This window comes from Oryctolagus cuniculus, chromosome 8 (genome assembly GCF_964237555.1).
Source record: "Oryctolagus cuniculus chromosome 8, mOryCun1.1, whole genome shotgun sequence".
NCBI lineage: Eukaryota > Metazoa > Chordata > Mammalia > Lagomorpha > Leporidae > Oryctolagus > Oryctolagus cuniculus.
Genome location: NC_091439.1, coordinates 117925509 through 117950928, shown reverse-complemented (window position 1 = coordinate 117950928; position 25420 = coordinate 117925509). Strand labels below are relative to the sequence as shown.

The following is a 25420-nucleotide window of genomic DNA, read 5'->3' as shown; positions in this document are numbered from 1 at the left end:
TTTTTTTCTTTTTTTTTTTTTTTAAGTGTGTTGCCTAATTCCGCAGGAGGCAGTGTGGAGGGAAGTCCCAGCTGTGCCCGCCCGGCCCTGAGATCTCTTGGGGCCACACCAGGCCTTGTGCCTCCTCTGAGCATGCTATAGGCCTCGGTCCCTTCAGGACAAAGCCGCCATGGGTCCCTGCCCAGAGGGCGATGTTGGGAGCTGGCCACTAGCTGACCACTCCGGCTACAGCTGGGCCGCCTGCCCTGCGTGGGCTCCGCCGCCGCCTGGGCTCAGCCGAGTCTGGGTCCGGATCTCCATTTCCCGTGAGGACCCGGGTCCCCGGGGATTAGGGCTGCCCCCACAGCCCCTCTGCAGAGGTGGACGGCAGGGACCGCGGACTCCCTTGCTACAGGGACGCGATCCCGCCCACGGCACCCTCACGGTGAGGTCCGCAGGAATGTGCCCTGATGAAGGATTGGTTGCTTTTCTGCCTCTGGGGGTTCGCCGTTCAGACCTGCGCTAAGTACTCGGCCCGGGGAAGTCGGCCCTGCTGTTGCTGTGTTGCGTCCGGGAGATCAGTGTCTTTGCAGACCAGGCTTGTGTTTGGATGTGTCCCGTCCGCCTGGCGCTGCATGGTGCAGAACAGTCCATGCGGCTGCCAGGTGCCCTGGCTCTGAGGGGCTCCCTCCTTCCTGGTGTTCCACTCCTGCCTCTGTCACCCACTGGAGCCCAGGCGCGCGGGGGCACCCAACCCCAAACTCGGGTTCCTGCATTTCAGGTGCCGCAAGCGACTCCAAGGGGCAGAGCTCATGGGGCCACTCGAGCTCCGTGGTCCACTTTCCACTCGTGGCACGAGGCCTTTCCAGTGTGTGGGGGGGACTGCACTGTGAGAACTGTGAGGGTGCTGGCTCCGGCTGGGTCAGCGTGGGCCTCCTGGGAGAGGGGCCGCCTCCATCTGCAGGTGGGCCTCCATGGGGAGGGTCGACTGCGCTGGGGCTTCGGGTTAGACAGCTCTGGAGCCCCCGTCCCCAGCGTGAACGAGCTGCGCTACACTGGGCCGTGTGCTCTCAGCTGCAGACGCACACAACTGCCAGCCGCAGGCCGCATGCAGGACCACAGATGCCCTGTGGGTGGACGCACGGAGGGACCTGCACAAAACCACATTGGGTTGCCGGTAACGTGCCCCAGTTACCATGCAGGCCTCGAGGACTCCTCAAACTCACAGCTACAGTTAACTTCCTGTGTGTTTTCCCACGTAGCATTGAGCGGCGTTAGCAAGGATGAACTAACCGCCATTCAGTGCCTGCCAGACCTTTTCACTCCGCAAGACTACGCCTGGCGGCTGGCAGTCCCTGCTCTCCGAGGGAAGCCACGGCGGAGGACGCGGAGGGAGGGCGCGCAGTCCTGGTGTGTTTGTTCAGCAAGTCCTGGGCAGAACTTCCTCCTGCCGAGGCCCGCTGGGGAAGTGGAACTCCCAGAAAGCCCCCGAGCCCCTGGCCAGCATGTGTGTGCCAGCAATAGGCATTTTTAAAGAAAGATTTGTTTATTTATTTGAGAGGTAGAGTTGCAGAGAGAGAGGGAGGGAGAGAGGGAGGGAGGGAGAGAGAGAGAAAGGGAGAAAGGTCTTCCATCTGCTGCTCACTCCCCAGTTGGCCACAACAGCCGGAGCTGAGCTGATCCGAATCCAAGAGCCAGGAGCTTCTTCCCCGTCTCCCTTGCAGAAGCAAGGGCCCAAGGACTTGGGCCATCTTCTACTGCTTTCCCAGGCCATAGCAGAGAGCTGGATGGGAAGAGGAGCAGCCGGGACTCGAACCGGCACTGATAAACATTGCGGGCAGAGGCTTAGCTACCGAGCCACAGCGTGGGCCCTGCAATAGCCATTTTTAAAGAAAAGATTTATTTCTTCATGTGAAAGTGGCCGAGAGAGGGAGGGCAGGGAGAGAGAGGGCAGAAGGTCTGGGCTGGGGCCAAAGCCAGGAGCCAGGAGCCAGGAGCCAGGAGCCAGGAGCCAGGAGCCAGGATCCCCATCCCAGTTGCCCAGGCACTTGGGTCATCTTCCGGTGCTTTCCCGGGCACACTGGCAGGGAGCTTCAGGACAGAGTAGCCGGGGTTCGAGTCGGTACGCCAACCTGGGATGCCAGTGTCGCTAGCAGCACTGGACTTGCTGTGCGGCCATGCCTGCCCCTGGAATCAGCACTGACAGACAAGAACTAACAGGCGGGGGTCTCGAGGGCAGGGGTCTCGGGCACTGGCCTGCAGCACGCGGGGCTTCGCGTTCACGCCAGAGCACGCCGAGGCCACGCGCACTGCGGGAGCAGCCCTGGCAGGGACCAGGCGTGCGGCGGAGCGACCTGACTGCTGCAATACGGTCTGAACCGGGGAACACTGTGTCAGAACCACCACACAGGTGCTAAAGGTTTTTTCCTTGAAAGAAACTGCAAGTGCTTTATCGCACTCGGCTCCTTTCCTGAGAGTTACTGCAGGGCGGCTGCCCGGGGGAGGGGCTGCTGAGCGCACAGGGGTATCTGCTGTGTGGCGTGAGGGCGGCATCCTGCACCTTCAAGGGCGGTGTGCCCGCCGGCTCTCCTGGGAGGGGTGCCGTGGCGCGAGACAGGCCCCCACGTCTTGGGGAGCCCCAGTGCTCTGCAGGGGTGCAGAGGCCAAAACACGTTTGCTCAGCACCCCAAGAGTGGCAAGGACAGAAGGGACACCGCGGAGGGCATGGCAGGTGTCCTGCGGTCCGACCCCGGTGTAGGTACCCGGCAGCGTGGTCGGGTGTCTCGCTCTCCACGCTGAGCACCGCACACCCTGAGCTTGGCGGAGCTCCTGTGCCTCCACGGCTCCAGGGGAGTTCTGACCTCTGAGCCTGGACCCCTGGCCCTCTCTGGAGAGTCGGGCAAGCTTGGTGCCCATCCCGAGGGGCAGTCTCGCACCGTGATGTTCCCACACGTCTCCACGGCTACCGGAGCCCAGGGAAGCCACGTCGTGGAACACTGTCACCTGGAGAGACGTTTGCTCTCTAAGATGGGTGGCCTGCTTCTCGGCAGGACGGCGCCCGGGGACGCTCTGAATGCTCCGCTCGGGTTTACAGACAAACCCCTGAAGTGCTCGAGCCTGGCGGGGGCGGGGGGGCCTGCACATCCCCATCTGCGAGAGGGTGGGGAGGGTGCGTCCCTTGGCTTTCCCACCCACTCGGTAGCTATCTGCTGAGAACCTCCGGTGCTTTGGGCATTGTAAGTCCACAGGTGTGTGGGGGTGGGGTGCAGGTGGCCAGGACACGCTCCCCATCTCCAGAAGCTGGCACAGTGTCGGCAAGACAGAGCCCTGCTCCCAGTCTGCTGCGGCAGTGGCCTTGGCTAAGGGAGGCAGCCGGGGCCAGGGCCCGGGTCTCAGGGGTGGGTGAGGGAGGCAGCCTGGGCCAGGGCCCGGGTCTCAGGGGTAGGTGAGGGGCAGCCGGGGCCAGGGCCCGGGTCTCAGGGGTGGGTGAGGGAGGCAGCCTGGGCCAGGGCCTGGGTCTCGGGGGTGGGTGAGGGAGGCAGCCGGGGCCAGGGCCCGGGTCTCAGGGGTGGGTGAGGGAGGCAGCCTGGGCCAGGGCCCGGTCTCAGGGGTGGGTGAGGGAGGCCAGCCTGGGCCAGGGCCCGGGTCTCAGTGGTGGGTGAGGGAGGCAGCCTGGGCCAGGGCCCGGTCTCAGGGGTGGGTGAGGGAGGCCAGCCTGGGCCAGGGCCCGGGTCTCGGGGGTGGGTGATGGAGGCAGCCTGGGCCAGGGCCCGGATCTCGGGGGTGGGTGAGGGAGGCAGCCTGGGCCAGGGCCCGGGTCTCGGGGGTGGGTGAGGGAGGCAGCCTGGGCCAGGGCCCGGGTCTCAGGGGTGGGTGAGGGAGCCTCAGGCTCTGGTCTGGCTTCTGGAAGCTGTTGGGGACCCACACTTCCCACCGCGGCTCGGGAGCTGCCAGTGTTTCCCACCCAAGCCCTGAAATGTCTGTGCTGAAAACTGAACAATGCAGCAAAAATAAGAATGTTTAAGCCCAGAGGGTTTGTTTCTGCACAGTTGATTGACAGCTGGCTCCGTTTCTGCCTTCTCGCGCAGATCCTGGCGTCAGGGGTGCTCCTGCAAATGTGGAGAAAGGAGTCCGCGGGGGGTCCCGGTGCTGGCCGCCGCAGGCTCGCTCTGGGGCCAGGCCGCAGACCGCCAAAGCCGGGAAGAGAAGGCGGGATTCTCCGGGCTCCTGGTGCTCTGGCCATCAATTTGCACAACACCTTTTTCCCTTGCATCCCCTCTTGGGGGGGCCAGGCTTTTTCAGCAGTACCCGGCAGGAAGCAGCCTGGGTCAGAGGCGCTGCCCGGGTCCAGGCCTCGAGCCCGCAGATCCTCAGGAAAATGCCCACTTGGCGTCCACTTCCGTGTCCTGGAATCCATAAGGACGAGGGCAGGGGGTCACCCCAGACTAAGTCCAGATCCCTGAAGACGTCCACCACGCACTCGCTTTACTTTGGCGAAGACAAACACCACACCTCCTTCTTGCGCGAGCACCTGTCCGCGGCCACGCAGACAGTCCGGAGGGCTCACGCTTGCAGGGGGCGCCCGCCCTCGGTGCCCAGGAGCTTCCGCACGAGAAAGGGTTAACCGCCGAGCGCCGGAGCAGGCGGGCGGGCGGGCGGAGTGCGCGGCGCCGGCCGGGAAGCCCGCTGGGTCGCCACAGCCTCTCGGCAGATTCTGGCCTGGCGGCGCGCTCGGCCCGGGGGCGACGCTGCGAGTGCACGCGCGCCCCACAGCAGCCACCCCCGCGCCGCGCCGCCCCCCGACCCGGGCTCCCGCGCGCGCCCCTCGGAGCGCTCGGCCCCGGCGCGGCCTCGGCGGACGCGGTGAGTGCCCGGGGCCCCGCGGTCGGGCCCGGCGCGCGCGAGGAGCCCGGCGCGCTCACAGGTGCGCGGGCAGCACCCCGGCCGCGGGCGCTCACACAGGTGCGCCACGAAGGCCCGCGCACTGCCCCGCGCTCGCACAGGTGCGCGGGAAGAGGCCCGGGCGCATGCGCGCGACGGACCACCGGCCCGGCCGCGCGTCGCGGGCTCGGGTGGGCGCCGGGGTGGAGGGAGAGCGCAGAGCGGCGAGGTAGGGGTGGGCCCCGGGGGAGGGCAGTGGCGGTCGCCCCTGGAGGCCGAGGATGAAAGCCAGGGGCCGCTGCTCCAAGGGGCATGGCCTTGCTGGGGGAGGGGGCCCTGCTCTGGCGGCCGGCGGGGCGAAGGCCGTGCGGGGTCTCCCAAGGCCCCGGCGCCCCGGGACGACGCGCCGCTGCGCCCGTGGTGGCCGTGCCGAGCCGCCCGCGTTCCCCAGCGGCTGCGGCCCGGCGGGCGTGGGGGCCGGGCGGGGGCCGCGGGAACCCGGCTTCTCCCAGACTTGGGGCCCCGGGAAGGGAGCGAGGGCTGGAGGTTCGTGCGGAGGCGGCGCCGCGCCCCTGCCCCTCGCTCTCGGAGCGCCCGGGTGCCGGGGTCGGGGGTGTCTGGGGCCCGCACTCGCGCGCGTCCAGCCCCCAGAGCCCTGGCGGCGGCGCTCGAAAGCGCCAGCATCACTGTGGGTGGGCGGGCGGGCGAGCGGGGGAATCGGGAGAATGACCCGTATTCAGATGGAGACCCTGCGTCCAGCCCAGCCCGCGCCGCCATCCCAGACAGACGGGGGCGGAGCTGACTCCGTGGCCTCCCCCTGCCTCCCCGCCGGGGGACCCCCCAGCCGCGCCCGGAATCGTAGCGGAGGCCCCAGACAAACCGCACGGCCCGCTGCTGCCCCCTCCCCCGGGTTCTGCGGGGGCGGGAAGGGGGCGGACGGCGCGGGAGCCCCTGCTCGCTCGCTGTGGGCGCGGCGCGCCCCGCTCTGCTGCACTCGCAGCCCCCGGGGAGCCTGGTCGGGACCCCGTGGGCGCCGCTGTCCGAGCGCGGCCCCGAGTCGTGCCCGAGGCTCCGAGGGCCCCTGTGCACTCCGGGCTCCGCGGTTTTCAGGCCAGGTCTTGAGGAAGCCATGTGGAAACTGCCTAAGTGCTTTGGTTAGGGTTTCTGGGCTTGGGCTTGGGGTCACGGTGGACCTTAGACCAGGGCTGAAGCAGGGCAAGCTCCCTCCCCCGTGTTGGCCACCTCTGACCCACCACCTCGAAGGTGCATCCTGCAGACGTGGCTTTCCCAGGCGTTCCGCCCCCTGTCCCGGCGGGGGTCGCCGCAGGGGTGGTGGGACAGCCAGGGCGGCCTGCAGCCTCATCGGGCTCACTGCTGCCCAGCACCGGGAACAAAGGCACCCTGGAGCCCCGGCCACCGCCTCTGTCTGGGATCGAATTTCAGCGTTTGTAGATGCCAGCAGCTTAAACTGGTCGGTAATCATAGCTGTGCTCAATCTGGAATGACTTAGGAGCTCCAGGGCTGTGGTGGGGGGCGCGGAGGAGGGGGCTGCAGAGGTCCCCTGAGCCCTCTGGACCGCCCACGTCCTCTGCTGGTGACCCGGCAGTTCAGGGATTCTGTCTCCACTGTGGCCTTGAGTTTGTCAGTGCCCTAGAAGTCACCACAATTATGCTGAAATTATAGTGTTGGCACCTGGCACATATTTGCAAAGACTTAACAGTGAACAACTTTTACAATAAAATTAAAACTTACAGGAGCTCCTCTTTGGCCAACAGCACGGTGGCTCCTGCCAGGAACGATATTCTAATAAAATAACCGGAGCCCTGGAAAGCAAAACCGGTGCACATCTCGTGCAGGTTCCGTTGGATGGGTCACACGTGGATATCTACGGGGTGACCGCTGTGGGCCAGGCACAGTCCCTAGGCCCTGGGTGCCAGCACACAACGGCGCCCCGAATGGCTTTAACCTGTGATCGTGTGGGTGCTCCTGCAAGGGCAAGAATGATCTCCTGTGGAAACGTGGCTAAGGCACCCCGAGGCCTGAGAGCAGGCAGGGGCTCGGGGCACGGCGGGGGCGTCCTGAGCAGGGCCCTGTGGCTCAGGGCAGCAAGGGGCCCCCCAGCACTGCGGCACGTGGGCGGCTGGATTCCGCTCCGGTCAGCGGGTGCGGTCAGCACTGGTGTTCCGGAAGTCGACAGAGCCTCACGCTTCAGGGCTTGCTGGCCCGGGGTTAATCTCCACAGAGCTGAGCTCTCGCCATCACCAAGTGAACTTGCCACAGGGCAGGATGCAGATGGAGTGTTGGGAAAGCAAAGAGCCGGGTGCCGGCGAGGTGAGGTGTGTCCTGATTGCTCTCAGTGGGGCAGCTGCCGTGGTCAGAACCCACGCGTCCTGTGGCGCTGGACCCTCGGGGGCTCCTCCTTGCCGTGGGATGTAGCCCACGGTACCCACCGTGATCAAAGAGACCCTTGTTCTGGGCACTGGTGGCCGCAAACAATGTTTGTCTTGCTCTCAGGGAGCCGGTGTCCTGCTGCACCTCGCGGGTTCTCGGCGGGGCTGGAGCCACGGGGAGCCCCTGGGCCTCTTGCCATCGGTGGTGGTGGGCTACAGCTGGCCGTCCGTGTTGACTCCCAGCCGCGGGGAGGGCCTGAGCAAGTGGAGGGTGGAAGCCTGCCGGCCTTGGGAGGAGCCTGGGGACTCACACTGGGTCCCCTCCCCGAGCTGGCGACAGCAGCCCTGCCCCTGCCTGGCCTCTGACCCCACGCTCGCCGCCCTCCTGCCCGCCGTGGCACTGGGCCTGGGCCGCAGGGTGAGGTGCTCTGTTGAAGCCACGTGTTGGGGAGCCTCCTCGGCCACCAGTCCTGCAGGACAGCTTGTTCTGTCCCCGTGAGGACCTCACACCACGGAGAAGCAACCCCTGCCCCACACCCAGTGGACAGCCAGGGGCCGGCTTCCCCGAAGCAAGGTGTGCATGTGCTGGGTTGGGCGGAGCGGGGGAGAGATGGAGCGAGGGGGCTGGGCCACAGCCTGGAGACCAGGGGCCTGTAGGTCAGCAGGGGCCGTGATGGCCGTGGTCGCTGGCTCAGCACCGTGGGAGGGGACCACACGGGCAGAGGCCAGGGCAGCGCTCTTGGCTGTCCCAGCCTCAGAACTGGGAGCTCTGGTCACCAGCCCCCTGCTCCGACTCCATTATGGTGACAGGAAGCAGACTAAGCCGCAGGCATCTGGAGCCTCTGGCTGTGCCGTGGGACGCCTGGTCTCCTCCTCCTGACCCCTGCGGCAGGTGGGGTGAGGCCCCCGCGTGGAGGATGAGCTGCTCGGTGCAGGGTCTGCCGACTCCGCTGCTGGTCTTGTCTTCACCGTCACACAGATGCTCAGGCTGCGGTCTGACCAATCCGTGGGGACTGCGGCCTGCCCAGACGCCCGTAAAACTAACCACCATAAGCCGTTCAGGGAGAGGGAAACGGGAGGCAGGCGGGAGGGGGCGCAGCCCCAACTCCCAGGTGCCTCCTCCCCCACTGCTCTCAGCCAGGCCCTGGCTTCGCATCCCTCCTCCTCCTGCTCTGTTTGCAGCTGAGTGCTTTCCTGGCCACGTCACGCCCGTGGCAGCCTGGGCGCCCAGGGCCTGCTCGCATCCTTTCGGTAGCTGGTCCATTTACTGAGCTGGTCCATCCTGTGCAATTACCTTGAGCATACCGCACCTTTTCCATGGCGCTGCTGGCGTGCCTGCGGCAGACAAAGCCACTCCCACACCAGCACAAGTGGGAGTGGGCACGGTGACAGCGGATGAGGCCCACTTGGAGGACACGGTGTCCGGGCACGGCCCCCGCTGTGCGCAGGAGCACCTGCGTGCACGGGTTCAGCGGCTGCTGCTGTCACTCGCTGCTGGCTTCGGGGGCCGGCGTGTGCTTTGATGAAGGGTCCCCAGGGAGCAGCCCCCTTTTTGATGTCAGGCTCTTGTGTCTGAGGTGGCGGCCGTGGCCGTGGCCGGACGGGGCTACCTGCGGGAGAAGGCGGCAGTCACGGAGGGATGCACACCCCGGGCTGGCTCCCAGCGCTGGAGCTTGTGTCCATTGTGGCCAGGGTGCATTGCCAGGAGCTCGAGGGCGAAGGCCGGAGGCGCGTGACCCTGTGCTGAGGCAGCCGTGCAGACCTGGCCCTGCTGCTGTGCTGCTGGAACCGTCTCGGGCCCTGCGGGGTCCTCCCTCTCTCCTGGGGCTCCTTGGAAGGTCTGCATGGCGAGACTGCAGCCGGCCTGTCCGGGAATCGGGCGTGACCCACACAAGCCGCAGCCTGTGGACCTGGGGGCCCTCTGGGGGTGTTTGCGAGGGCCGGGTCCTTGGTTCCCGGTGCAGTCTGTGAGGCCAAGCCATGCCCCACCCTGGCGGCCACAGCGTCAGCCTCCCACGGTCAACACGTAGGGCCCGGTTAGTCGTCCAGGGGTGTGCACGGACAGCGGCGTCAGCCTCGAGGCATCGGCACAGGCACAGCTTCGGCATCCACGCCAGGACCCTGAAGCAGGCGCGCTGGTTGCAGACTTGTCTTCCTGCTCAGGAGTGCACTGGTGTTGGTACCCCCGCTTCAGAGCCAGCGTGAAGGATCAGCGCTCGCGGCGGCCGGCTCCCTCGCGTCCGCTCGCCCCGCTGGCTGAGGGGACAGGATGCACTTGAGTTGGATAAATCCCGCCGTCTCCCTGTTCTCTCCTCCCAGCCTCGTATCAGGCACAGCAGAGAGGAAATGTGGCTCTGTGCAGCTGGTATTGGAGCGAGCAAGAGAGGGAGAGAGCATTCCCACTCCTAAGTACCTGCAGCAGCTGGGGCGGGGCAGCCTGGAGCTGGGAACCCCACCAGGTCCCCACCACTTAGCCATCCCTGTGCCCCCAGGCCTGCCTTAGCAGGAAACACGTCGGGAGGGAGCTGACGTTGCCGTGGAACCCAGAGACTGCTGTGGGACGTGAGTGGCTTCGCTGGCGTCCTGCAGGCAGAAGCCCGCCCCTGGCTGCAGTCTGGCTCCTGCTCACATCCCTCCCTGCTGGTATGGACAGGAAGTGTCAGTTGCTGGACACTGGCCTCTGGGAGCCGGGCCGACAGCTCTGATGAGTCGGCGGCAGGGCTGAGGCACTCGAGTTAGGGCGTCGGGCGAAGGACTCGGGTTGCTGGCCGCCTTCCAAGGCACGGGCTGTGGCAAGTGGGCAGGTGCGACGGCTACAGGGGGCCGGCTGGCCATCTGCCGCGGCTGGAGGTGACCTTGCACAGCCTTGGAGCTGTAGCAGCTCCACAGCCTGACTTCCCGTGGACTTCCCTCCATGCAGGCCGGCTGCAGCGTCTGGTGTCGGCGCTTCGTCCCTGGCGGTTAGCTCTACATGCTCGAGACTGTGGGGCCCACCTTGGGCCACGGCAGCCACTGCCGCTGCGGCACAATCCTGTGCGTAAAGTCTCCAACAGAAGCAGTGTCACCACACACGTGCCCCCAGGGTTGAGCAGTCATTGTGCTGTCTGCTGCAAATCCTGGCCTCGGAAGCCCGTGACTCGGAGCCTGGGGCAGCCACTCCAGCTCCTTCCTCTCCAGTGAGTGCCGGTGGCAGCCCCTCCGGGCCCACCCGCCCGCCCACGTCGTCCTCCCCGCCGAACAAGGCACACCCCATGTAGCTGTCGTCTTAATGTTGAAAATGTACATCTGATGGCACTTCAAAACATGCATGGGAGAACGGAATTAAAGGTAAGTTTATTTTGCTACAAAAATGGGAAATGCATGCATAGACACTCTCCATGAACTTTCCGAAGACTCCTGTAGGCACAGGTTTCAAGTTTTGGCACCAACATGAAGCCAGCTTTCACTTGGGTTTCCCGTGAGCCCTTGGGAGCGTGCATCTGTTGTGTGAGATCCTTGTGCCCCGGCGAGGGGCGGTACCTCCGCTAGGACAGGTGTAGGCTCACGGCCGGCGCTGGCTGGGCCTCCGGTGCCTGCCCTGCCCCGTCTGCTCCTTGCAGGAGCGCCGAGTTTGCACATCTGCCAGTCAGCGAGCAGATGAGCGCCCGAGTGTCCCTCCCCACTGGCCAGCGAGGAAGAATCAAAGGGAGCCGACGGATAGCTGTGCAAACTGGTTTATTCAGGCTGCAGCTGCCTGTCATTGATGGGATGCTCGGTCTTGTTTTCGGGGAGTCACAAAACAGATCTGCTTCGTGGGGTGAAGCCGGGCCGGTGCGACCCTGCGGGGGATGCCCACGGCCCGCATCAGAGTGCTGGGTTCCAGTCTGGCCCTGCCCTCCACCCAGCTGCCTGCTGCTGTGTGCCTGGGAGGCCCGGGTGGGGTTCCTGGCCCTGGCTTCGACCTGGCGCAGCCCTGGCTGTCGTGGGCGTGTGGGACGTGAACTGGTGGATGCAGGATGGCTCTCTTCTTTCTCCGCCTTTCCAATAAAATGAAAATGAATAGAATTCTAAACGGTTGAGAGAAGCTGCCCAGGACATCGCTCAGAGCTGGATCTCACAGCCACGAGGTTCAGGACAGTTCCGTGCCGTGTGTGGCGCTCTCCGGAGTCTGACCACGAGTGGGGTGTTGGCTGAATCCTGACGTTGCGATCGGAGCCGCCGCAAGGGTGGACGCCTCACCAAGTTCCCGTCCGACGTGGTGAACAGATTCACTTCCACCTGCTCTTCTCCCAGCCCTTTGTGGCTTGGACGGTGTTGTGACACCGGGAGGTGGGGCAGTGACGCAGTGGACTGGGCTGGACCCCACCGCCCTGTGCCGTGGTGCACGCCCCTCCTGCCCCCAGTGCGGTGACGGCGGCGGCTGTGTGCCAAGGTACGCCGTGGAGATGTGAGGCACAGCGCCTCGGGTCCCAGCACTGCTGAACTGGAACAAACCCACAGCTGAACGCAGCAGGCAGTCTGCTCGGCAGGCTTCCGCCGCCCCGGCGTCCAGCCGGACACCTGTGACCCAGCTGCTCTGCCTGCCACCTCGGCGCCCTCCCGGCAGCTAAGGCTGCATCCGCTGTGGGCCTGGGCCGGGAGTGTGGTCCTTACGGGTGCTGCAGTTACAGCTGAGCACTCCTGGGTCCTGACCACGGGGTACCCCCCCGTCCACGTGGCCAGTGGCCTGTGGCGTTGCTGAAGCGGCGTGTTGAGAGCTCCGGGGATGGGTGGGAGGCAGCGGGCGCTGGCTTGGTCCCTGGCCAGCTTGGCCGGGTCTTCTCTGACAGCAGCTTGCCGCCCGTCACGGAGTCAGGACAGTGCTGCTCCGGGGGTGCGACTGCGGGGGCGAGACTGGTCCTCACTGCCATGGAGGCGCCGTCCGGGCTCTTCCTGGGGGTTCTGCTGTCCTCGGGGTGGAAGCTCACCGTCTGTGACGGCCTCTCCGCTGGGAGCTGTGCCGTGCGGGTTCCAGCCGAGCTCCGCGGGTTCCCAGGGTGCTGGGCTTCCCTGCCAGGCTCACGCCTGTTTCCGAAGAGGGAGCTCCATTCACGCTGGCTCTGGCCAGCAGTGAGGCTGCAGAGAGACGTTCCCATCTGCTGGTTGGTTCTCCAAATGCTGGCAACACCTGGGGCTGGGCCAGGCCAAAGCCAGGAGTCAGGAACTCCATCCAGGTCTCCCGTGTCAGTGGCAGGCACCTGAGTGCTTGAGCCGTCCCCACGGCCGCCCAGGGTGACACCGGATGCCAGGCACTGCAGTGTGGGCTGCGGGTCTTAGCTTTTCACACACGTGTGAGGTTCCTTACTGAACCCAGGCTTCCCCCGCATTCCAGCTCCTGGCATCCCTAGGCAGGGCCCTTTCTCCCCCACAGACCTGCAGGCTGAGGTGCCCCCAGCGTGAGCCTGGCCCCGGCCCATGCGGTCCTTATGCTGCAGACCACAGGCCCAGCGTGTGTGCAGGGCGGGCAGGAGCAGGCGGTGTGTCTCCCGGGGTGGCACCACCCCCAGGCGCAGCACAGGGGCGTGGCAGGGAGGGGCATGGTGCATCTCAGAGCAGCTGGTGGGCGGGCGGGCCCAGGGCTGGTGAGTCTCAGGGAAGCCAAGAGCCAGGCTGAATCCAGGAACTGGATCCCAAGGCAGGTCTTCCTCATGGTGGCAGGGACCCAAGAACCCAAGTCAGCATGTGCTTCTTCCCAGCATGCACGGCAACAGGAAGCGGGAGCCGGAACTTGGGCCCAGGCGCTCGGTGTGGGCTGTGTGCAGCCCAAGCGGCGTCTGAGCCCCGCGCCAAACCCTGGCCCTGAGTGTTTTAACCCCACCCCTTCTGAAAGGTGCTCTGGCCACGGCCGTCCCGCACCCCAGCCTGGAGAGGGACAAGGGGAACCTCGTCGCCCCTGGACACCTCCCTGGGCTGTCTGGGGACAGGTGAGGGATGTGGCGTGCACCCCGCTGCACCCAGCGCAGAACAGATGAGTGGGTCTTGGCCTGAGCCTCCCGGGTGCCCCACAGCAGAGGGAGGCCACGGGCAGTGGGCTCGGGGACGGGCCTGGAGCTGCCGTGGCTGTGCTGCCCCAGCCAGCAGGTGGTGTGGGAGGCAGACGTGGCCGGAGAGAGTGCCGAGTAATTTAGGAATGGAACCATAGAAACCATACCTGTTTATGATGGGAAAAAATGTACAAAGAAAATACAAAAACCTCCTAGACCCTATTCTTACTTTCATTCTTTAGATAGTTAAGACTATTTTTAAAGTTGGTTTGTACATGAAAAGTCTACAACTTTTTATATACAAGCAGTTATTTGGGGCTGGCATTGTGGTGTAGCAGGTAAAGCTGTTGCTTACAACACGGGCATCCACATGGGCACCAGGTCCCCTCCGGGCTTCTCCACTTCCAATCCAGCTCCCTGCTGATGCACTGGGAAAACAGCAGGAATGGCCTGAGTGCTTGGGCCCTGCACCCACGTGGGAGACCTGGAAGAAGCTCCTAGGTCCTGGCTGCGTGTTGCAGCCATTGGGGAGTGGACCAGCAGATGGAAGATCTCACCCTCTCTACCTCTGCTTCTTGAATAAATCAATAAATCCTTTTTAGTTATGAAAACTATATTAGCCGGCGCCGTGGCTCAATAGGCTAATCCTCCGCCTAGCGGCGCCGGCACACCGGGTTCTAGTCCCGGTTGGGGCGCCGGATTCTGTCCCGGTTGCCCCTCTTCCAGGCCAGCTCTCTGCTATGGCCAGGGAGTGCAGTGGAGGATGGCCCAGGTGCTTGGGCCCTGCACCCCATGGGAGACCAGGAAAAGCACCTGGCTCCTGGCTCCTGCCAGGATCAGCGCGGTGCGCCGGCTGCAGCGGCGGCCATTGGAGGGTGAACCAACGGCAAAGGAAGACCTTTCTCTCTCTGTCTCTCTCTCTCACTGTCCACTCTGCCTGTCAAAAAAAAAAAAAAAAAAAAAAAAAAAAAAAAAAAAACTATATTAAAAAAAACTATGCATGGATTTAGCAATTTTTAAACCAATTATTTTAGGAACTACGGAAACTCAGCATAGTTACAGAGATCATAGTCCTATCTCCAAGACAAATCCAGAGGTGACCTCTGAACCTTTGGACGAAGCAGACATGTGAGGGCGTCATACCTCAGTGACAACACGCCGTTGCACGGTTTTGTCTGGTGCTGTCCCTACCTGTCCTTTTCCTGGGTAACTCATTCATTCATTCATTCACTCATTCATTCACTCCTCTGCAGAGGCTGCTGTGCACCCAGGACACCAGTTAAGGTGCTCTCCCTTCCTTCCTGGTCCCGTCCCGCGTTTCCCTCCTGCCTGTTTGAGAAACGACACGCCCGGCGCTGAGCTCAGGCCTTCTCCTGCCGGGCGGGGCCTGGAGGGGCTGCCCTGTGCGACTGGGAAGTGAGCCTGCCCAGCTGTCCTGGCCGGCAGCAGTGGCCCAGGCCAGGTGCCCCCTAAGTGGTGGCTGGGGAGGCGGGGCCACTGCGAGAGGTAGGTTCTGGGCAGGACGAGACCTGCCTCTGGGAATTCTCCCGAATTTTACTTCCGCCAACTGTGTCAGGCCACGACTCAAGTTCCCAGGGTCGGGCCGGGGACGCCCATGGGCTGTGGGCCGGCATGGAGTCGGCACAGCACGGTGAGGAGGCGAGCATTGGTGCTGCAGTGCCCGGATGCTCAGTCTGTCTGGGCCCGGAGAAGCGCTGCTTCCAGGCCGCGTTGGGAGCCGGCGGCTTGGGCGCTGCTGGGAAGGACCCCGGGGAAGCACCCGGCACACAGTGCATGTCCACGAGTCCACTCACCCTTCGGATGGCGGCTCCGTTTCTTTTTTTAAAGACTACTTGCAAGGCAGAGACGGAGGGAGTTCTTCCATCCACTCGCTCCCTCCCCAAGTGGCCGCAGCAGCTGGGGTTGGGCCAGGCCGAAGGCAGGAGCCCAGAATTCCAGCTGGGCCTCTCATGTGGGTATCAGGGCCCACGGCTGCTGCTGGCCGGGGGCATTAGCAGGGAGCTGGAGCTGGAAGCGGCAGGCTGCGGCTCCCGGCTGTGCCTCGGCACCGCCCTGCCCCTGCTGCATGTCGTCCACACAGGCATCAGTGCCTGGGGCCAGCGTGTGTTCCCCGTCAGCAGCGCTGGGCTGTTGGGCAGACCCCTTCCCACCCCTCAGGGCCGGTGCAGCCTCTGGGTTTAGGGGCCCAACGGCAGCGCGGGGCGTGGGGAGGTGTCTCAAAGCGAGACCTGTTCGTGGCCAGCCGTGGGCAGGGCGGCGTTCCCTGCCGCAGCGGGCACTGAGGGTGAGAGGCAGGGCACGGGTGAAGGCCGGCAGCCTGCCCTGGGCACCTGGGGCCGGCGCTCCTCACCCCCAGGCCGGCATCCCTGCCCACACAGGAACTGGGCCTGGGAGGGGTAACCCGGAAAAACACTGGAGGAAAGTGAATCAGCACATTGTTATAAACAAACAAATGCCGCGGGTCCCTGCGAGTTTGGGACGCCGTAACTCTTCTGTGGGTTTTCTTCCTGATCCCGTGGCTGTCTGCTACGCCCGCACGGGCACCAGTTCCCAGGGGACTGTGACCATGCCGGGTGCCGGACACCGAGAAGGAACTCCTCACAAGCCGAGCACGTGCCCCGACTCTGGTCATGCCCTGCCTCTGACAGCCGCGGTTGACAATTCTTGGAAAGGAAGCCTTTGGCAAGCAGTACTATAGCGAAGCATGACATTTAACTCTGAATAAACTGATGTCCACAGGGCAGTAATGTCCATATTGGGAAAGCATACACCACCTTTTCTTTTTGACTTACTGATTTATTTGAAAGGCAGAGTGACAGAGAGGGAAAGACAGGGCTCTTCCATTTGCTGGTTTACTCTGCAAAGAGCAGCGGCAGCTGGGGCTGGCCGAGCTGAGGCCAGGCGCTCAGGCCCCCCGGGTGGCAGGCTCCCGGTACTTGATCCATCACCTGCTGCTCCTCCCAGGCACGTCAGCCGGGACTCGGGCTGGCGCTCCAGCACGGGTTACGGGCATCACCCGAGACAGCTTCACCAGCTGTGCCGTAACGCCAGCCCCTACACTCGTAAAGTTCATATGTTAACAGTGAAAAGTGAGCGCAAGCTCTAAATCTCTAGGTATTTATAAGGTCTAGAAGAAATGTGTACCCTTCAGAGGGAAAATGCTACCTAATTGTATTTAATGAAAACTGGTTCTCAGGCTGGTGCTGTGGCGTAGTGGGTTAAGCTTCCGCCTGCAGGGTGGCATGTGAATCGGGCACCAGTTCGAGTCCTGGATGCTCCACTTCCGATCCAGCTCTCTGCTGTGGCCTGGGAAAGCAGGAGAAGATGGCCCCAGTGCTTGGGCCCCTGCACCCACGAGGGAGACCCAGAAGAAGCTCCTGGCTCCTGGCTTCAGATCGGCCCAGCTCTGGCCGTTACGGCCATTTAGGGAGTGAACCAGGGAATGGAAGATCTTTCTCTAACTCTGCCTTTCAAGTAAATAAATAAATCTTTAAACAACAAACTGGTTCTCAGGACAGGGGTTACTAACCAGAGGTAATAAGTGCACCTGTCCACACTCCTCACCACTGCCCACCTGATGGTGACAAAGCCCATGCCTGGTCCTTGGGGGTGGAAACCCCCCTGCCCCACCAGAGGGGGCGTCCACGTCTTTCACAGCACGGGCTCCTGCACGCGACCCTGATTCTCTGGGGGTCCTGGTCCTAGTGCCACCACAGACACGGGAGAATCCTCTGGATACTGCTGCTTCCAGCCCAGAGAAACCTGACGCAGAGCAGTCTGAGTTGCTGAGTCACTGTCAAGAGTAGATGGGCTGACGCCCGCTTATCTGTGTCAAGGTAAAACCACCACAGTGGGTCACTGGAAAAAAAGCAACCATCAACCTTCCGTGTCTTTCACTACCACTGCAAAACGGGCCCCGGGCTCCTCTTTCCCCGGTGCAGCAGGCAGGGACAAACCCAAGGCTGTCCTGAACCCACGGGGCCAGCACAGGAGGCCCGGCCATGCTACCCTTGGCCAACAGCCAACTGGCTCTGGTACCTGCCAGTGGGAGGGGTGATGGGCCTGGAGGAGGGGCTTAGCTCTGAGGGCACCGCGTGGTACTCGTGTGTGGCGTCGGGAGCTCCCCGGGCCACTGCACTGCTCCCGGTGGTGTCGCCTGGGGTCTGGTCTGCTCCAGCGCGGGGGTGTGGCTCGCGATGGAGCACTGTTATGACAACATGTGGCCTTCCCTAGCGTCCTCCGGCCCCCAGCTGGCCCCGGAGTGTCTGGAACTGTTGCGGGACTTCCCTTCGCAGCTGGTGTGAGCTCTGTAAGAACCCCCACGCTGCCCTGGCAGTCCCGCCAGAGAGCCCTGGGGACCCCGGGACCCCTCTGTGGCTCACAGGGCGAACACGGTGCACTCGGTTCTAGCCGAAAGGCACAGAAGCGGTGGAAAGCTTTCAGAGGTGTCTGAATCAGTACTGCAGCCGTGGGGTGCCGAGCACAGCGAGCTCTGGGCTTGCGTTTCAGACACGAGGCCTGTGTGCGCTTCTGACGAGTGTGCCTGGATCTGGGCCCCCTCCCTCTGGCTGCTCAGATGGCTGGGATGGCCCTGAGAACCCCAAGGTGCGGTGCCTTCACATGTGCGGTCCACACGGGGTTTCCTGTTTGGCCTCACGTCCCCGCGGCCGTGTCCTGGGACAGGGCGCCACCAGGTGCAGGCTGGGGCCCGTGTGGGGTGCGGCACAGCTGAACAAACACAGGAGCGCTGGGTCCTGCTCGGCATCCTGTGAGCACGTGACCTTGGCCCTTGCAGCTTTCCGGAGCCCACAAGTGCACCAGCACACAGAGAGCAGGCCAGGAAACCACTGTGGGGACATCCGTGCCAGACACGGGCTGGCTGCTGACAGCGACTCACAGAAGGGGCAGGACCGCAGGTGCACCTGAGCCTTCACAGGGGCAGGAAGGGCATTGTGGGAGAGGCAGAGCGTCCCGGGGGGGTGGGGGGGCTGTCACGTCATCCCCCTCCCCCTGAGTCGTGGTCTCTGCTCTTCCTGGCACTACTTGGAGCCCCCTCCCCGCAGGCCTGGGAGGGGCAGTGGCCCTGCTGTCCGTGTGGGAGTGACACTCACTCTGTCCTGCCACTCATCGGCAGGTGCCCCTCTGTCTTCTCACCGTCTGTCCCTGCTGGTGCCTCTCCCGCTGTCTGGATGACTGCTTCTCTGGAGACTGAGGGGGTAGTTCCAGGAGCCACCCTGTCCAACAGGCCTGGGGGTGGAGCCTCTTAGGCCAGTCCCAGAGAGCCTGAGCTAAGTGACCGGGCAGCAGGGCAGAAGGCCGCCACGTGTTGATGAAATCAGTGCAGTTACACCCGTGGAAAGGAGCCCTCCGTTCTGCCCCGGGCTACATTAGGTCCTTAAGTGCAGCAGAGACAGCGGCTCTGTGGGGCGCGCCAGAGCCGGGTCTGGCCTGCTGGGGCCAAAGCAGAGGGGGAGCCTCGACAGGCCGCCTTGCCACACCAAGCGCCCCGGTATTCCGTGCACTCCACGCGCCGCAAAGCCCTTACCGCCAGGGCTAAACTCTGAGATCCGAACACCAGGCAGGGAAGCGCGCCCGACGCCACCAGCACAAGCAGCCGCGCTGAAAAACGCACATTCTGACAACCTCTCTCCTTTTCTCTCTAAACAGGGACGCGGGAGTACCCAAGTGCCCAGGGGAGGCGCCGCAGGAACCGGGACCGCCGCTCGGATGCGCGCCGTGGCCGCGCGGCCCCCGCCCACCTGCCCAGCTAACTACGCAGCCAGCTGCACCCCGCCAAGGCCTGCAGGGGCGGCGCTGCGCGGAGGCCACGGCTGATCCCGCGGAACCCAGGCGGCACCGACCGCCGAAGCCGCAGCGGGTCGCAAGTTCAGGGCGAGCTGGCCCCGCCCTCCCCGCGGGACGCGGCAGAGGCCAGGCCGGGGAGGCAGTGGAACCCGCCCGCGCGCCGCGCTAGACCTCGCGCAGACCTGGGGGCTGCGGCGCTCCCATGGAGCACTCGGGGGCCGCCTGCGTGCTCCGCCCGGGGGACGACCGCGTCGGCGGGGACGAGCCCGGAGCCGTCCCTGTCCCCGCGGCGCGCGGCCAGTCTGGCGCCGGGGGAGAGGGCAGCCCGCACGCGCCGGACGCGGCGCAGACCCCCTGCAGCCTCGGCGCGTCCCTGTGCTTCAGCTCTGGGGACGGCTCCCCGCCGCAGTCTCGCGCCTCCGCGGCGGAGTGCACGGCGGGCTCCCCGCCCCCGCGGTGCAGCGGCCAGCGGGTAGTGGAGACGCAGTGCAAAGTCAGCGGCGTGGGCGCCGGGGCCCCGGAGCAGCGCGCGTCCCCGGAAGAGGCCGCGTCCCCGGAGGAGCCCACGTCCCCGGAGGAGCTCGCGTCCCCGGAGGAGCCCGCGTCCCTGGAGGAGCTCGTGTCCTTGGAGGATCCCGCGACCCCCGAGGAGCCCGGGTCCCTGGAGGAGCCCGCGTCCCCAGAGGAGCCCGGAGAGCTGGCGCCCCTGCCTCCCGGCGTCGGGACCGCGCACGGGGAGCCCGACCTGGTCCTCGAGGTGTCCGGCCGCAGGCTGCGAGCGCACAAGGCGGTGCTGGCGGCGCGTAGCGACTACTTCCGCGCGCGCGCGTCGCGGGACGTGCTGCGGGTGCAGGGCGTGAGCTTCGCGGCGCTGCGGCTGCTGCTGGCCGACGCGTACAGCGGGCGCATGGCGGGCGTGCGGCCCGACAACGTGGCCGAAGTGGTGGCCGGCGCGCGCCGCCTGCAGCTGCCCGGCGCCGCGCAGCGCGCCACCGACGCCGTGGCGCCGCAGCTGAGCCTGGCCAACTGCTTCGAAGTGCTGAGCGCGGCCAAGCGGCAGCGGCTGACCGAGCTGCGCGACGCCGCCTACCGCTTCATGAGCGACCACTACCTGGAGGTGCTGCGCGAGCCCGCCGTGTTCGGGCGCCTGTCCGGCGCCGAGCGCGACCTGCTGCTGCGCCGCCGCCTGCGCTCCGGCCGCGCGCGCCTGCTGGCCGCGGCGCTGGGGCCGGCCGGCGAGCGCGCGGGCAGCCGGCCGCAGAGCCCCTCGGGGGAGGCGGGCGCGCGCGCGGACGCGGCCGTCTACTGCTTCCAGGCGGCGGAGGGCTGGCGCGAGCTCACGCGGCTGCCCGAGGGCGCGCCGGCGCGCGGCTGCGGCCTCTGTGTGCTCTACAACTACCTCTTCGTGGCCGGCGGCGTGGCGCCCGCGGGCCCCGACGGCCGCGCGCGCCCGTCCGACCAGGTCTTCTGCTACAACCCGGCCACCGACCGCTGGAGCGCCGTGCGCCCGCTGCGCCAGGCGCGCTCGCAGCTGCAGCTGCTGGCCCTGGACGGCTACCTGTACGCCGTGGGCGGCGAGTGCCTGCTGAGCGTGGAGCGCTACGACCCGCGCGCCGACCGCTGGGCCGCCGTGGCCCCGCTGCCCCGCGGCGCCTTCGCCGTGGCGCACGAGGCCGCGACCTGCAACGGCGAGATCTACGTGTCGGGGGGCTCGCTGTTCTACCGGCTGCTCAAGTACGACCCGCGGCGCGACGAGTGGCAGGAGTGCCCGTGCAGCAGCAGCCGCGAGCGCTCGGCCGACATGGTGGCCCTCGACGGCTTCCTCTACCGCTTCGACCTGCGCGGGGCGCGCGGCGACGGGCCGGCGGCGGCGGCGGCGGGCCCGGGCGCGGGCGTCAGCGTCTCCCGCTACCACTGTCTGGCCAAGCAATGGAGCGCCTGCGCCTCGCAGCTGCGGCCCCCGGGCGCCGCCGCCCTGCAGCCCTTCCGCTGCGCCGCGCTCGACGGGGCCATCTACTGCGTGGGCCGCGCGGGCACCTGGCGCTTCGTGCCCCCGCCGGACGGCGACGCGGACGCGGGCGGCAGCTTCGAGCCCGAGCCGCTCGGGGCCGCTCCGGACTCCCGCGGCGTGCTCCTCCCGTTCGTGCTGCACCTGCCGGAGCCGCCGGAGCGCGGCGAGCCGGGCACGGCCTAGGGCAGTGGACGGAGGTCGCAGGTGGAAAGCGGAGGGCGAGCGTCGTCTCGGGCCGGGCCGCTGGTCGCTGGGAAGCCTCTTGGGACCCCGCCCTGCTTTGTGTTTTTCGGTTTTGTTTTGTTTTTGCTTCGCTTTGCTTAACGGGGTCGCTGGGGCCAAGGGCCGTGTATTTGCGAGCAGCTCTCTGGGGAGGAGATACTCGGGGGCGGGAGACCTGGCTGCAGAGGCACGGGGGTGCGCCTGGGCGTGGCTGTGGGTGGCCAGGGCCCTGTGCCTGAGCTGTGCCCCTCAAGTAGGCCGGTGCCCACTGTGGGTGGACCAAGAAGGAGATGTCGCCTTTAAGTTTTTGGATTTTTAATTTTTTTTTTTTTGGCTTGAGGTTTAAAATTAGCACAGATGAGTGGAGCTGCAGTTCGCTGGCCCCGCGCCACAGCAGCAGTTCCAGTACTGAAGGTCACTCTCGAGCGCCAGGGTGATTTCTCGGCCAGGGAGGCTTGGACGGGGTGGCACCCCAGGGGGCAGCCGCACACCCCGAGTGGACCAGCAGTCTCGGGTCCAGGGCGCCCCGGCTCCTGGGCTGTGACGGCTGTGATCCACGGTGTGGGAAGGGCCAGCCCTTGGCGGCGGGGCAGGAGAGACTGCCCAGAGGAGAGCCCTGGCCAGCCCGCGGCCAGCCGCCTTCAGCTTTTGGTTGCGAGTGAGCGGAAGGCCAGCGTGACTGCCGGGAGAAGGCGGCCAGGTCCTTTCTCTGCCGTGTTAAGGACACAGTGCCCGTTCGATGGTCTGAATGTGTGTTACGTAACACTGACCAGGCAGATTAACTCCGCAGGCATCATTGTGAGGAGAGCAGGCAGTGAGGATGGGCAGGGCGAGGAACCCACGGGGGGGGGGGGGGGGACGAAGCCGTGGCTACGGTAGTGCGGGGTAACGGACACTCGCCTGTGAGTCGCGGAGTGCCCTGCTAGAGTGAACGGGAGACGGCTGCTTCGGCTGGGCGCAGCGTGCCATCCATGTGCCGTCTTTCCCTGTTGGAGCAGCTTGCTTCTCCAGTATGAGCAGAGAGGACTGATGTTCGTAGGATAAGGTGCACGAGGACTCTGAATTCAACCCGTTCCCGTCGGAAGTCACCGGAGTGTGATTAGATGAGTCCACGGCTCGTGGTGTGCTTGTGAGCCCAGGGGTGGGATCTCTCTCCAGGGATCAGACAGGAAGGGGGAACAGGTGCGTGGCTGTGCTGCTCCGGGCCAAGTGTTTAGAAATGACCCGCGTGATGCTTAGGCTTGACGCGGGGGACGGGAGTTACAATTCACGATTCCAGTGTATGCCGATGCCGGTTGCCAGCTGCACCTCGCGGTTCCTCCTACACCAAGAGTGCACCGGAAACTCCGCCAGCCCTGTTAGCATGGTGAACAGACTCCACCTCGCCCCGACTTGCTGGTCTTTGTGGCACTGTGGTGCAGACATGGTCGTAGTAAAAGCGCACAGAGCGAGAATGTGATTTTGCTCTGGAACGCCACTGTGAGTGCTGAAGTTCCATTCAGTAGACGGCAGATCCGCAACGTGTCATCACTGTGACGTGAGGAGTGACTCCTGTGTTGTCCCCCTGGAAATCGGGTTCCAAATGCAGTCAGTGAGCGGCACTGCGAGGGATCCCCGCCCTGGGGGCCCGAGCAGGGTCCTGGAGGAAGCCTGACCTGAGTGGGAGGAGTGGGCGGGCGAGTCCCCACGGGCGTCCAGCCGCCCTGCTGGGGAAAGACAGACACGCGTGGACCCAGTTTCTGAGCACCAACATCTCATACAGACACCGGGGCCCCCCCATCTCGTGCTGTGCTGGGGTCTCAGTCCCTGGGGCGCGTGTGGAGCATCAGACACGCAGGGAAGCCACCGCTGACCGAGGGCTGCCCCAAGGTGCGAGCGTGCCAGGCTGTGTGGCTGGGCGCCGTCGGTTCCAAGCGTTCGGGCCGCCGTGCCCACGACGTCAGCCCAGGACTCAGAACTCACCGTGTGCTCCGACACTCCCCAGTCTGCGGGGCCGGGGTGGCTGAAGAGGGGAAGTCGGTGACGAGTAATGACTTTTGTGCTGCCACTGGAGGTTCATTTAGAACCCAGGGGAGGACCGTGAGCTCTTCAGTGTGCTGTGTGCATTGTCCCGGGGACACCTGCACCCCCGTGGCGTGGACTCCCAGCAGCTCTGCGGCGCGTGGCCGGGGAACGTGGTGGTTTCGCTTCGGAGTCTATGAGGCACCACCTTCCCCTGTAAGACGAACGCTGTGACAGTTCCTCGGTCACTGGTTAAACTTCTTACCTTCCGTCTGGCTGCGCATCCTGAAGTGAGGAGGGAATCCCTGTCATCTGTTGTCACTGAATTGTGGGGGCGGCTGTTCCATGCGCTGGTTTCCCAGGTGGCTTCCCGCAGACGCCCCGGGAACGCGGTGTTTCGGGTTCCCTTGCCCTGTTCTGAACCAGGATCCTTTAGGATGTGACCTGCTGTACCATCTCCGTAGCTTACCGGGAAACAAACTTGTCCTTTTGTGTCCTCATTCTAGATGCTTCCCTAAGGAGCCAGGAGTTTGATTTTGAAGCTAAAAATCAGTGTTTTGGGTTCTTCCTTCCTCTGTGTCGTGTTATTCAGGAGAGGACAACGGCATGAGCCCAGGCGGGAGCGTGCGGATGAGTGCCGCTCCCGAGTGGATTTCAGCCCGCGTTCCTCGTGCCTCCCCACCTGCAGGAGTAGCCAGGCCGGGCCAGCGCCGTGCACGGCGGCTGGTCCTGGCAGGTGCCTTACCCACACTTCAGGAACCAAGAGGAACATGAGACGGCAGCTCCTCCCAAGCTGGGCGAGGCTCTCTGCCTGGCACTCAGGTGCTGCCATTTGTTAAAGATGAACCGGACCTGTTCAAGGCACCGTGGGGCCAGCTGCTGCCTGTGTGTGGCCGATGTATCCCCAGTGCTTGCCAGAGACACCGTTGAGCCTTGTACTGTACGTGCCCCTAATGCTGAGGTGAAATAAACCCGTGGAAAACGCCCGAGCTCCTGAGGTCTGTGGGGCCGCTCGTCTCCCGCTCGGCACGGGCCGGGGCGCCCGTCTTGTCCCGGAAGGTGGGGCTTCTGGCACGGCCATTCTGAGCCAGGGCCAGGGCGTGGGCTGCTGGGGAGGAGTCGGGGTTCCAGCCCTCCCCTCCCCTGCCCGGCTTCCCGGGGCTGCTGCTGGGAGCAGGGTGGCCCCAGAACCAGGCCCGGGAGGAGAAAGCTCCTCACACTCCCAGGTCCCGGTGAGGGCTGGGCCGCACCCTGCAGGGCAGCCTGGACAGGAGCAAGCAGAGGCGAGGCCAGGGCCTTCATCAGGGCGTCCCTGGGGGAGGCAGGCGCCAGGGCACAGCACACGGCTTAGGCCCTCCTGGGTGGGAAAACCGTAGGGCTTGGGGTGGTGGTGGGGTCCCTGGTTGCCTGGTCCCTGCAGGGCTGACCCAGAGTCAAGGCTGCCTTGGGTGTGGCAGTCGGGGAAGGAGATGGGTAGGGGAGGCTTTGGGCTCAGGATGGCCCCCCACCTGCTCCCTGGCTGCTCCTCCCACACCTGACCCTAGTAGGGCAAGGAGGCGCGACCCCCAAAGCATGGAGAGCAGGACCTGCTGGTACAGCTGGCCGCCCGCTGCCCTCACTCCGGAGGGCTCCAGCTGCATGGACCCCGTGGGGACAAGTGTCTCCCGCCCCTCGGGGGGCACCACCGCATGTCCTGCTAACATCTCCCCCAGGTTCTGCACAGGAAGCAGGGGCCGTGAGCAGCAGAGACCCGAAGGCCACCTTTGCTACCGGCGGGCTGTGCACAGGGACCCCAAGCCTGCCAGGCCTCTGGCATCAGTGATGGGGGCGGATCCCAGAGTGCGCCCAGCACATGATGGCCGCCGAATCCGCGTCCAGGGGGCAGGGCCTTGCCAGGGACCGCCCTCTGCAGGGCTCCAGCCTGGTCCTCCCGCGTGAGAGCAGAGGCCATGTCCTGCTCCTGGCTCGGCAGCAGGGGTGGAGGTCTTAGGTGCTGGTCTGGGCCCCGTGGCCCTGCTTCGGACCGCAGTCACGCTTGGCACCTGCAGCGGGGATGTGCGGCGGGCCCCACACCCCCACGGAAGAAGCTGCTCAGGGCACGCGGACCC

At 65.3% G+C, this 25420-nt stretch overlaps 1 protein-coding gene across 3 annotated transcripts in view; it reads left to right on the top strand.

Annotated features, from left to right (window-relative positions):
• Window positions 1–24298, top strand: part of KBTBD11 (kelch repeat and BTB domain containing 11) — a 29632-nt gene extending 5334 nt beyond the window's left edge. The window contains exons 1-2 of one of the 3 annotated variants that reach the window (XM_051838786.2): window positions 3793–4842; window positions 18941–24298. In XM_051838786.2, the coding sequence (XP_051694746.1) occupies window positions 19281–21272 (1992 nt within the window). In that variant the 5' untranslated portion in view covers window positions 3793–4842; window positions 18941–19280 and the 3' untranslated portion in view covers window positions 21273–24298. Of the gene's footprint in view, window positions 1–3792; window positions 4843–4867; window positions 5090–18940 lie in introns of those variants that run through there. The other 2 variants (XM_051838788.2, XM_051838787.2) reach the window with 2 other exon arrangements.
• Window positions 24299–25420: the final 1122 nt, after the last annotated feature.